The following is a 13996-nucleotide window of genomic DNA, read 5'->3' on the forward strand; positions in this document are numbered from 1 at the left end:
TGTAAGGGTAAATCAACGGGTCGGCCTGCAGTGAGCGAAGAAACGGTTGAACGTGTGCGGGCAAGTTTCACGTGTAGCCCGCGGAAGTCGACGAATAAAGCGAGCAGGGAGGTAAACGTACCACAGCCGACGGTTTGGAAAATCTTACGGAAAAGGCTAAAGCAGAAGCCTTACCGTTTACAATTGCTACAAGCCCTGACACCCGATGGCAAAGTCAAACGCTTTGAATTTTCGGCGCGCTTGCAACAGCTCATGGAAGAGGATGCGTTCAGTGCGAAACTTGTTTTCAGTGATGAAGCAACATTTTTTCTTAATGGTGAAGTGAACAGACACAATGTGCGAATCTGGGCGATAGAGAATCCTCACGCATTCGTGCAGCAAATTCGCAATTCACCAAAAGTTAACGTGTTTTGTGCAATCTCACGGTTTAAAGTTCACGGCCCCTTTTTCTTCTGCGAAAAAAACGTTACAGGACACGTGTATCTGGACATGCTGGAAAATTGGCTCATGCCACAACTGGAGACCGACAGCGCCGACATCATCTTTCAACAGGATGGTGCTCCACCGCACTTCCATCGCGATGTTCGGCATTTCTTAAACAGGTGATTGGAAAACCGATGGATCGGTCGTGATGGAGATCATGATCAGCAATTCGTGTCATGGCCTCCACGCTCTCCCGACTTAACCCCATGCGATTTCTTTCTGTGGGGTTACGTGAAAGATTCAGTGTTTAAACCTCTTCTACCAAGAAACGTGCCAGAACTGCGAGCTCGCATCAACGATGCTTTCGAACTCATTGATGGGGACATGCTGCGCCGAGTGTGGGAGGAACTTGATTATCGTCTTGATGTCTGCCAAATCTCTAAAGGGGCACATATCGAACATATGTGAGTGCCTAAAAAGACTTTTTGAGTTTTTGTATGTGTGTGCAAAGCATTGTGAAAATATCTCAAATAATAAAGTTATTGTAGAGCTGTGAAATCGCTTCAATCATTTGTAATAACCCTGTATATACTGTGTTTGTCTTTATATTGTAATGTGACTCCCCATTTTGGGTTTGTTTTATTTATACATATGTGTGTTGTATTTGTGCTTGTGTGTATATGTAATGTGTGGGTTGTCTATGGTTTGGACACGATTAAATAAAATGAGTACCCTATGACTTTGTCACCGCTGTCTAAAATGTCCTTTATGAATTGTCTCTATGCCATCTGCGTTTGAGACCAAGAACTTTCACCTCACACTATGTGAGCATTGGGAGGAGCTAATGAAATACGAGGCTTGGAACTTTAATAGTGGCAACTATTTACTTACAGCTCGTACAAAACAGATACGTGTTTCAAAGTTTTACTGACCTTCAAAGTAGTCACCAGCATTGTGTACAACCCGTTGCCAGCGATGTGGAAGTCGTAGGATACTCTTGGCAGTGCCAGTTGTGTTGACAGTTCGAGCTCTGCGGTGTATTGCCCGATGAATTTGTAACAGTTCTGAAGCGAATGCCGTGAAGTGTTTCCTTCAGTTTAGAAATCGAGTTGAACCCACGAGGGCTTAAGTCAGGGGAGTGCAGTAGGTGGTATAGCACTTAGCAGCCCCATCAGTCAAACAAATCAGTAACAGCTTGCACTGTGTGTGCTTGAGCATTGACCTGCAAAATGATGGTCAGGTCCTGCAGAAAGTGTCATCACTTCTGTCTCTATGCTGTTCATTTTTGGATGACAATCTACGACCAGCTTAGAGACAGAAGTGATGACACTTTCTGCAGGACCTGACCACCATTTTGCAGGTCAATGCTCAAGCACATATAGTGCAAGCTGTTACTGATTTGTTTGACTGATGGGGCTCCTAAAAGCTATACCACCTACTGCACTCCCCTGACTTAAGCTCTCGTGAGTTCAACTCGATTTCTAAACTGAAGGAAACACTTCACGGCATTCGCTTCAAAACTGTTACAAATTCGTCGGGCAATAGACCGCGCCACTCGAACTGTCAACACAACTGGCACTGCTAAGAGTATCCTACGACTTCCACATCGCTGGCAACGAGCTATACACAATGCTAGTGACTACTTTGAAGGTCAGTAGAACTTTGAAACACGTATCTATTTTGTACAAGCTGTAAATAAATGGTTCAAATGGCTCTGAGCACTATGGGACTTAACTTCTGAGGTCATCAGTCCCCTAGGACTTAGAACTACTTAAACCTAACTAACCTAAGGACATCACACACATCCATGCCCGAGGCAGGATTCGATACTGCGACCGTAGTTGTCTCGCGGCTCCAGACTGTAGCGCCTAGAACCGCTCCGCCACCTGGCCGGCAGCTGTAGATAAATAGTTGCCACTATTAAAGTTCCAACCCTCGTATTTCGACTGATCGCTGTTACACTTTCACACAACAGTGAGCCGCAAAAATGACTGTCGATTAACGTTGTTCTCTGCTTCCTCTCTGCAGGTGACGTAGTCAAGATATCCGATTTTGGATTGTCACGCGAGGTGGAGCAGTATTACCGGAGCGTCAACCAGATGAACCTGCCACTAAAGTGGATGGCGCCAGAATCAGTGTACGAAGGTCAGTAACTGGTGCCCATACTTAGCGGTCGCTAATATTCTTAACGCTAATTCGCTGAAGAAAATCTGACCTATAGTCCCATACAAAATGATCAAATATTAAATGGAAATACTGTCACCAGCCAGAACACTATCACCACTGCTGACCAATAAACTGAATGTCTCCTGTTGGAGTTGCAGACAAGTGACGTGGTAAGGAAAGTATGTAAGTGGAGCAGAGGCGAATGACGATTCTAGCCATGATACGGGCCACAAATTGGAAAGCCCATTGTCATAAGAGTTGTTGACAAAACAGAGTGTGTTAGGGGCTACGACTTGGAACGAGAAACTGCGGAGCTGGTCGGTTGATCACGTGCTACGAGGGCTATCCACAAAGTACATTACGTTTTGGAATTAAAAATAAATAAAGTATTAGAAATTTTTCTTATTATATACAGATGAAAACCACACTTGAATAATACTTTTCTACATAGTTGCCATTTAAATTAAGGCACTTATCGTAGTGATAGACGAGCTTGGAAATTCCTTCGTCGTAAAATTCGGCCGCCTGCGCCTTCAACCACGTGGTTAAACAGTAACCCGGTAGAAATACGATTTTTGTGGATTTCCTGGAAAGAGGCACTACAATAAACTCTCAAAGGTATTGCCAAACTCTGTACAACCTCAGAAGAGCAATACAAAACAAGCGCAGGGGAAAGTTGGGCTCAAAGATCTTGCTGATTCACGACAACGCCAGGGCCCAAACGGCAAATGCCACTCGTGAAGTTCTCGAATCTTTTAAGTGGGAGTTGTTTCCTTATCCGCCGTACAGTCCCGACCTGGCACCGAGCGACTTCCACTTATTCCCAGCAATGAAGAAGTGGTTGGCTATGCAGCGTTTTGATGACGACGCACAGCTTCAAGGAGAGGTAACCACGTGGTTGAAGGCGCAGGCGGCCGAATTTTACGACGAAAGATTTTCCAAGCTCGTCCATCGCTACGATAAGCGCCTTAATTTAAATGGCAACTACGTAGAAAAGTAGCATTGAAGTGTGGTTTCATCTGTATATAATAAAAAAAAATTTCCAATACTTTTTTTATTTTTCATTCCAAAACGTAATTTACTTCGTGGATAGCCCTCGTACTATCGTGAGCATCTACAGAAAGTACACTACTGGCCATTAAAATTGCTACAACACGAAGATGACGTGCTACAGACGCGAAATTTAACCGACAGGAACAAGATGCCGTGTTATGCAAATGATTAGCTTTTCAGAGCATTCACACAAGGTTGGCGCCGGTGGCGACACCTAAAACTTGCTGACATGAGGAAAGTTTCCAACCGATTTCTCATACACTAACAGCAGTTGACCAGCGTTGCCTTGTGAACGTTGTTGTGATGCCTCGTGTAAGGAGGAGAAATGCGTACCATTACGTTTCCGACTTTGATAAAGGTCGGATTGTGGCCTATCGCGATTGTGGTTTATCGTATCGCAACATTGCTGCTCGGAATGGTCGAGATCCACTGACTGTTAGCACAATATGGAATCGGTGGCTTCAGGAGGGTAATACGGAACGCCGTGCTGAATCTCAACGGCCTCGTATCACTAGCAGTCGAGATGACAGGCAACCTATCCGCATGGCTGTAACGGATCGCGCAGCCACGTCTCGATCCATGAGTCAACAGATGGGGACGTTTGCAAGACAACAACCATCTGCACGAACAGTTCGACTACGTTTCCAGCAGCATGGACTATCAGCTCGGAGGCCATGGCTGCGGTTACCCTTGACGCTGCATCACAGACAGGAGCGCCTGCGATGGTTTACTCAACGACGAACGTGAATGGCAAAACGTCATTTTTTCGGATGAATGCAGGTTCTGTTTACAGCATCACGATGGTCGCATCCGTGTTTGGCGCCATCGCGGTGAACGCACATCGGAAGCGTGTATTCGTCATCGCCATACTGGCGTGATGGTATGGGGTGCCATTGGTTACACGTCTCGGCCACCTTGTGTTCGCACTGACAGCACTTTGAACAGTGGACGTTACATTTGAGATGTTTTACGACCCATGACTCTACCCTTCATTCGATCCTTACGAAACCCTACATTTCAGCAGGATAATGCACGACCGCATGTTGCAGGTCCTGTACGGGTCTTTCTGGATACAGAAAATGTTCGACTGCTGCCCTGGCTAGCACATTCTCCAGATCTCTCACCTACTGAAAACATCTGGTCATTGGTGGCCGAGTAACTGGCTCGTCACAATACACCAGTCACTACTCTTGATGATCTGTGGTATCGTGTTGAAGCTGCATGGGCAGCTGTACCTGTACACACCATCCAAGCTATGTTTCACTCAACGCCCAGGCATATCAAGGCTGTTATTACGGCCAGAGGCAATTGGTCTGAGTACTGATTTCTCTGGATGTATGCACCCAAATTGAATGAAAATGTAATCACATGTCAGTTCTAGTATAATATTTTTGTGCAATGAATGCCCGTTTTTCATCTGCATTTCTTCTTGGTGTAGCAATTTTAATGGCCAGTAGTGTAGCTGTAGGACAGTGAGACCACAGGTGGTGACAAGGTGTCTGGCGTCGATGCCTCATCTCAGGACTCAGGGGTGAGAGGGCTGTCCTCTCTGTAGCGGCACCACCGTCTAGAATAGGGAAGTTAGATTTGGTGCAATATTTCGGAGTGCACAAGTTACAGCCGGGTGTGGGCTGGTTTGCAGTAAGTTACACTGACCAGCGGTTGCGAAGTGTAATGGAGGCTACAGAGGCCGTCGAACCGCTGAAAAGAGTAAATGCAGCGGTTCGCATGTCGTAAGGTATAGGCAGAAGAGGCTCACTGGTATAACCCGGGTGTGGGGCTTACGTGACTCGGAGCGATGCGTTACCGAAACAGAGGCGCGCAGCCGAGTATAAATAGGTGTGGTTTTCTAACGAGAAGTGTGGCAGCTCTCCTGGTCGGTGGCGTGTCACACCGCCGGGCTACACACAGCAACAGATGGGGAAACAGCGTCCCAGTCCACAGCGGGTCGTTGGTTCGACCCTCTGAGGCAGAAGCGAGGTCTGCAGCCAGCCAGGGCGGGCCAGTCCTCGGCTCGCTACCGCTGGCAGTCGTCTCGGCTCCCGACACACTCCGGAGACTTCCGTGGCGAGGGGACGCAGGTTCAGACGCCGGATCGGGGGCGGTCATTGCCGCTGCGCTCCCAGCTACGCCAGCCGAGGAAGGAGCAGCAGTGGGGCCAGCCTACAGCTCCCGGCGGAACAATGCGGAGTCAACGGGGATGGTAACCGCTGAGTCGGCTGCTGTCGCAGCCATCTTGACGTAATCGGAACTCTACAGCTGGCGAACACGGCCGGCACGACACGGCATTGCGTTGCACAGGTCGCTGGGGCGGTGGCCTCAGCATTGGTGGACCGAGGTGAACGAAGCTCTGTAGTGGAAACGCATAAATCATTTGACAAGCTCGGACGAGTTTCAATACGCCACATCCTCACACCATCCACTACATCTCTTTAAGGCACGATAAGTGGTGATCTGTGCCAAATCTGACAACAGAGAACAGTGCTGTTGCACGAACAAGTGCTTCAGACACGCCCTTCAGAGCACGCCGTTCAACGCACAGATCCACAAGAGACGAGCAGTCCATGTTTCCGCACTGGATGGATGAACATGGACGATTACGACTGCAGTATGCACGGGATCGAGGAGATTGGGTCAATGGACATGTAGTCCAGTGAAACTGTCAGAAAAAAAGCCTGCACCTTGCAAAAGGTGGGGTAGAAGATTTTATCTTTTTAACTCGTTCATATTGTTGGAAAGGTTAGAAAACGAAGTTTTGCCAACAAAATTTCTCTTGGGAAAACTTTCTGCAGTCAAAAAACTTCGAAACTTTCGGACTTTTTTCATTTTTTCAAAATATCTCAGTTTCAGTTGCTCCTATCGCTTTGACATCTATTTTCGTTTTTAAAGAGCACAAAATTTTCTACAAATTTAATTCTTACCATTTTTTTCTACTCCCAGTATCTAAGGCGCTACAGCACGTCAAAAAATACCATTTTTTTCAAATTTGGAGGAAAGTGGCAAATTACCTAATTTTTGAACACTGTTATTTCAGTTTCTATTTGTGTAGTATAAACATATTACTCATCATGTTATTCATTGGGATTTACCATCTCACTCTGCTGCAGGGCCAGGACAAACAGCATCATATTCAGTAACTACGAACACATTTACGTCGGATTGCGTGAAGTTTATTTGTGTTACAATATGTAATACGATTGCATGCAGGTGCCGTACATTTTCTACAGTTAATTGACGTTAATGATCAGTTATAAGAAAATATACCTATGAGCGAAAAATATAGGGAGACTGAAATTAATACCGTTAAGAGAATAGCGATGAACAACGGTTACAGAATAGATATGGTTAAAAAACTGTTACGGAAAAGTAATAAGCGCAAAAAGAATAAACCTGATGGAGAGAAAGTGAAAATTATCACGTTGCCATTCTACGGAACAGTCTCACAAAAGACAGCAAATATTTTTAAGCCATACGATGTCAAAATAGCTTTTCAGACTAATAACCTAGTGAGGTATAGCCTTAAGCACGATATTGGCGAGAAGAGAAATAAGTTTGAAAGATCGGGAGTTTATAAGATTCAGTGCAAAACTTGTGATGCAAAATATATAGGGCAGACAGGAAGATCATTCGCGATCCGGTGTAAAGAACATAAAGATGCGTTCAGGTTAGGAAATTATGACAAATCACCTGTTGCGAACCATATATATGAAACAGGCCATCCCCTTAATAGCCTAGAAGATAACGTAGAAATATTGCATGTAGAAAAGAAAGGGAGGAAACTTGATTTACTAGAGGAATTCGAGATAGCTATCCACGAAAAGAAACAAAGCAATATTCTAAATGCACAAGATAATTTTAAAGAAATGAGATTTTTTAGCGGGTTTTTAGAATTATTTTAGGGTAGGTATGCGACTTTAAACTTGCAGCATGTCACTGACGGAGTTGCGAGAGGCTAACGATGGCAGACCAATGCAATAAGGAAATAAGGCGCCCAATAGCATAGCGTTACCGTCAAGCACACGGCTGTAACCACGCCACAACACCTAGGCACGTCAGTCCACAACAGCTCCCGAGCCGGCACAGTGCGACAGCATACTTGGTAGCTATGGGACGGCCATCGACTTGTGTCAACAACTTCAATGTAAGACGAGGACGCACAGTCCAATATACTTTTAATTCTGTTTTACTCTATGGACTTCACAACTATTTGTGATGGTGTTTTGTCTTTTTAGTCCGTTTAATTTCATGACATAGATTTTACAGCCTGATAATGGGAGCATTGTCTCTTGAAACGCGTTGTTAAAATATATGTATAAGAATCGCGGTTGAATGCTAACAGTGATAACCAGATATTGTTAGGTGTTTTAATTACCGAACTATCAGTTTAATAAGTCACAGCTGCAAAATACTAACGCGAATTCCTTACAGACGAATGGAAAAACTTGTAGAAGACGACTTCAGGGAAGATCAGTTTGCATTCCGTAGAAATGCTAGAACACGTGAGGCAGTACTGACCCTACGACTTATCTCAGAAGATAGATTAAGGAAGGGCAAACCTACATTTCTAGTATTTGTAGACTAAGAGAAAGCTTTTGACAATGTTGACTGGAACACTTTCTCTCAAGTTCTGAATGTGGCAGGGGTCAAATACAGGGAGCGAAAGGCTGTTTACAATTTGTACAGAAACCAGATGGCAGTTATAAGACTAGGGGGGCATGAAAGGGAAGCAGTTGTTGGGAAGGGAGTGAGACAACGTTGTAGTCTATCCCCGATGTTAGTCAGTCTGTATAATGAGCAGGCAGCAAAGGAAACAAAAGAAGAATGTGGAGTAGGAATTAAAATCCGTGGAAATGAAGTAAAAACTTTGAGGTTTGCTGACAACATTGTAATTCTGTCAGAGACAGCAAAGGACCTGAAAGAGCAGTTGAACAGAATGGACAGTGTCTTGAAAGGAGGATATAAGATGAACATCAACAAAAGCAAAACGAGGATAATGGAATGTCGTCGAAGTAAATAAGGCGATGCTGAGGGAATTAGATTAGGAAATGAGACACTTAAAATAGTGGATGAGTTTTGCTATTTGGGGAGCAAAATAACTGATGATGGTCGGAGAGGATGGCAATAGCAAGGAAAGCGTTTCTGAAGAGTCTACATCTACATCTACATGGTTACTCTGCAATGCACACTTAAGTGCCTGGCAGAGGGTTCGTCGAAACATCTTCATACTACTTCTCTACCATTCCACTCTCGAATGGCGCGTGGGAAAAAGGAACACGTAAATCTTTCCGATCGAGCTCTGATTTCTCTTATTTTATAATGATGATCGTTTCTCCCTACGTAGTTGGGTGTCAACAAAATATTTTCACAATCGGAAGACAAAGTTGGTGATTGAAATGTCGTAAATAGATCGCGCCGCAAAGAAAACCGCCTTTGTTTCAGTGACTTCCACTCGAACTCGCGTATCGTGTCAGTGACACTCTCACCCCTATTGCGCGACAATACGAAACGGGCTGCCCTTCTTTGCACTTTTTCGATGTTCTCCGTCAATCCTACCTGGTAATGATCCCACACCGCACAGCAATATTCCAGCAGAGGATGGACAAGTGTAATGTACGCTGTCTCTTTACTGGATTTGTCGTATCTTCTAACTGTTCTGCCAACAAAGCGCAGTCTTTGTTTCGCCTTCCCCGCAATATTATCTGTGTGGTGTTTCCAATTTTAGTTGCTCGTAATTGTAATTCCTAGGTATTTAGTCGAACTGACAGCCCTTAGATTTGTGCGATTTATCGTATATCCAAAATTTATTGGATTTCTTTTAGTACCCATGTGGATGACCTCTCACTTTTCTTTGTTTAGTACCAATTGCCACTTTTCGCACCATACAGAAATTCTCTCTAGATCATTTTGTAATTGGAACTGACCGTCTGATGATTTTACTAGACGGTAAATTACAGCGTCATCTGCAAACAATCTAAGGAGGCTGCTCAAATTATCACGTAGATCATTCATGTAAATCAGGAAGAGCAGAGGGCCTGTGACACTACCTTGCGGAACGCCAGATATCACTTCTGTTCTACTCGAAGACTGACCGTCTGTCACTACGAACTGTGACCTCTCTGAGAGGAAATCACGAATCCAGTCACACAGCTGAGACGATACTCCATATGCACGCAATTTGATTAACAGTCGCTTGTGAGGAATGGTATCAAAAGCCTTCTGCAAATCTAGGAATATGGAATCGATCTGAGATCCCTTGTCGACAGCACTCACTACACCATGGAATAAAGAGCTAGCTGTGTTCCACAAGAACGATATTTTCTGAATCCGTGTTGGTTATTTATCAATGAGTCATTTTCTTCAAGGTGATTCATAATGTTCGAGTACAGTATATGCTCCAAAATGCTGCAAATTGAGGTCAGTGATATGCTTCTGTAATTCAATGGGTTACTCCTATTTTCTTTCTTGAATATTGGTGTGACCTGTGCTACTTTCCAGTCTTCAGGAACAGACCTTTCGTCAAGTGAGCGGTTGTATATGATTGCTAAGAAAGGCGCTATTGTGTCTGTATACTCTGACAGTAACTTGACTGGTATATCATCTGGCCCGGAAGACTTGCCTTTCTTAAGTGACGGCTCTAGGCGCTTCAGTCTAGAACCGCGCGACCGCGACGGTCGCAGGTTCGAATCCTGCCTCGGGCAGGTTAGTTAGGCTTAAGTAGTTCTAAGTTCTAGGGGAGTGATGACCTCAGATGTTAAGTCCCATAGTGCTCAGAGCCATTTGAACCATTTTTTCTTAAGTGATTTGACTTGTTTCGCAACACCTAAGATATCTACTTTTATGTCACTCATGCTAACAGCTGCTGTTTTAAATAGATATATTTTGCGTTTATTTTTAGTGGTTTTGGTTGATTTGGTTTTGACCCTCGCCACAATGACCCTGTATCCGTCATGACGGTCTCTTTTAGATCAGGATTATTTGTGACTAAGAGGTCAAATGTGTTTTCGCAACCATTTACAATTCGTATGGGCTCATGAACTAATTGTTCAAAGTAATTCTCAGAGAAAGCATTTGGTACAATGCGGAAGATGTTCTCTGTCTTCCACCGGCTTTGAGCATGTATTTTCATCAACAAATCGAGGGTAGGTTGAAGTCTCCACCAAATATAGCTGTTTGAGTGGGGTACTTATTTGTAATGAGATTCAAGTTTTCTTTGAACCATGCAGCTATTATATCATCTGAGTCAGGGGATCGGTAGAACGAGCCAATTATTATTTTGGTACGGATGTTGAGTATAATCTCTACCCATAGTAATTCGCAGGAACTATCTATTTCAACTACTGCCAACAGACACAAACACACCACCATCTACTTTATTTGATCTATCCTTTCTGAACACGGTTTGCACCTCTGTAAAAATTTTGGCAGAATTTATCTCTGGCTTTAGTCAGCTTTCTGTTCCTATAACGATTTCAGCTTCAGTGATTTCTATCAGCCCTTGAAGCTCTGGTACTTTTCCAACACAGCTACGACACTTTACAACTACAATACCGACTGTTGCTTGGTCGATTCTCGTCGTTTCTTTGTCCTGTACCCTTTGAGACTGGAGTCGGTCTTTCCCGAGACTGTCTAACCTAAAAAAACGTCCCAGTCCACGCCACACAGCCCCTGTTACCGGTGTAACCGCCTCCTTGTGTTTAGTGGACACCTGGCCTATTTAGCAGAACCCGAAACCCCACCAGCCTATGGCGCAAGTCATCTGCAGCCTACACGGTCACAGAACAGTCTGAGCCTCTAATTCAGACCCTCCACTCGGCTCTGTACCAAAGGTCCGCAATCGGTCCTGTCGACGATGCTGCAGATGGTGTGAGCTCTGCCTTCATCTCGCTAGCAAGACTGGCAGTCTTCACCAACTCAGATAGCTGCCGGAAACCAGAGAGAATCTCTTCCGATCCATAACGAGACACGTCATTAGTGCGACATGGACCACCACCTGCAGTTGGCTGCACCCTGTACCCTTCATAGCATCCGGGAGGACCCTTTCCACATTTTGGATGACTCCCCCCCGGTATGCACACGGAGTGTAAACTGGCTTTCTTCCCGTCCTTAGCTGCCATATATGTAAGCGGTTCCATCACCCGCCTAACATTGGAGCTCCCAATGACAAGTGTTGTGTACATAGTTCCACATAGTCAGCGCGTACACAACTTTCCCACTAGAGCGCGCCCCGCTAAGCACAACAGTGCCGGCGCAGCGCTCGTCCATCTCTGCACTACGAGATGGCGCTGTCTTAGAGATGGACCAAATTCTGCTTGCGCCGTTCTGCATGTTAATAAGTAACGCAGCCAATGAGATTGCTGCTAACGTAGAACCTTTTCTTCTCGCGGATCACACTCGCGCAGTGATACATGAACGCTCGAGGTATTATAACGAGTGTACAGACCCCCGATTGCTCAGTCTGCATTTGTCTGAACCAGTCCACATTAGTCTGCATTTGTCTGTACCAGTCTATAGTCAAGTTTCAGTCTGCGCCTAATAAGATTATCATATTCCTGTACATAGCCATGAAGATAAATGAATAGACACTTTGTCAAGTATCAGAGATATGTGAGATTAAGATTAACGTACCAAGACCAAAGGAACTTCAGATTGTCAGTTTAAATAGCATCCAGAATCAAGTTAAGTAAGGTTGATGATTGTTATTATTTTAATAAGTGTGTGTGAAAATTAATCAAGTTCTGTTTAAAGTTGGTCACCGTCAATCTGGTGCTCTAAGCGTGCAAGTGACATTTCTATCGTCTGACCTAACGCCAGAAGATAAACATGCCACGATAAGACCACGAGACATATTGCTGACACTCGCCTACTCTGTTAGAGCAAGAAGTCAAATAATCTGATGGTATGGGTACCGAAGGTCTTACAGTACGCACACCACAACAAGCAATAGATTTAAGTGTCAGGAAGTCTTTTCTGAAAGTATTCGTATGGAGTGTAGTCATGTATGGAAGTGAAACATGAACGACAAATAGTTTAGAAAAGAAGAGAATAGAAGCCTTCGAAATGTGATCAGAAGAATGCTGACGATTAGTTGGGTAGATCACATAACTAATGAGCAGGTACTGAATATAATTGGGGAGAAAGGAAATGTGTGGTACAACCTGACTGGAAAAAGGGCTCAGTTGGTAGGAGAAACTGTGAGGCATCAGTAGATCACCAATTTAGTGTTGGAGGGAAGCTTGCCACAACTTGGCTATAAAAAGGGTTCGGTTGGTAAGATATGTTCTGAGACATCAAGAGATCACCAATTTAGTATTGGAGGGCACACGAACAGATCAATACACTAAGCAGATTCAGAAGGATGTAGGGTGCAGTAGTTATATGGAAATGAAGAAGCTTGCACAGGATAGAGTAGCATAGAGAGCTGCATCAAACCCGTCTCTGGACTGAAGACCACAACAACAACAAGAAAAACAACCCTGAAACTTCCTGGCAGATTAAAACTGTGTGCCCGACCGAGAATCGAACTCGGGACCTTTGCCTTTCGCGGGAAAGCGCTCTACCATCTTTTTTTTTTTTTTTTTTTGACGCTACCCCTTTTTTATCCATCTTATTTATTTATTTATTTATTTATTTTCTTAAGAGTGTTCAGTTATGAGTAGCTGGAGACAAGGCGGGCAGGGGTCGGAACCCGAGGCCTGGCCGCGATGTCTCCCCCTTCCCGTCCCTGAATCACTCCCTCAATGTTGCTTTTTGATTTATTTTTATTTTATTTTATTATTATTATTTTTTTTACCAGGCACAGGGGAAATGAACAAAAGATCTTTATTGGTACAAACCATCTAAGCTACCGAAGCACGACTCACGCCCAGTCCTCACAGCTACCAGTAACTCGTCTCCTACCTTCCAAACTTTACAGAAGCTCTCCTGCGAGCACTTGCCCGCGAAAGGCAAAGGTCCCGAGTTCGAGTCTCGTTCGGGCACACAGTTTTAATCCGCCAGGAAGTTTCATATCAGCGCACACTCCGCTGCAGAGTGAAAATCTCATTCTGGAAACATCCCCCAGGCTGTGGCTAAGCCACGTCTCCGCAATATCCTTTCTTTCAGGAGTGCTAGTTCTGCTAGGCTCGCAGGAGAGCTTCTGTAAAGTTTGGAAGGTAGGAGACGAGGTACTGGCAGAAGTAAAGCTGTGAGGACCGGGCGTGAGTCGTGCTTGGGTAGCTCAGTTGGTAGAGCACTTGCCCGCGAAAGGCAAACGTGCCGAGTTCGAGTCTCGGTCGGGCACTCAGTTTTAATCTGCCAGGAAGTTTCATGTCAGCGCACACGCCGCTGCAGAGTGAAAATCTCATTCTCTAACCAC

General features: G+C 44.6%; 1 protein-coding gene across 1 annotated transcript in view; it reads left to right on the forward strand.

The window, feature by feature from the left end:
* Positions 1-13996, forward strand: part of LOC124718679 (tyrosine-protein kinase Fer-like) — a 153389-nt gene that overhangs the window by 132218 nt on the left and 7175 nt on the right. The window contains exon 7 of the mRNA XM_047244304.1: positions 2452-2568. Within this exon, the coding sequence (XP_047100260.1) occupies positions 2452-2568 (117 nt within the window). The remainder of the gene's footprint in view (positions 1-2451; positions 2569-13996) is intronic.

This window comes from Schistocerca piceifrons, chromosome 10 (assembly GCF_021461385.2).
Source record: "Schistocerca piceifrons isolate TAMUIC-IGC-003096 chromosome 10, iqSchPice1.1, whole genome shotgun sequence".
NCBI lineage: Eukaryota > Metazoa > Arthropoda > Insecta > Orthoptera > Acrididae > Schistocerca > Schistocerca piceifrons.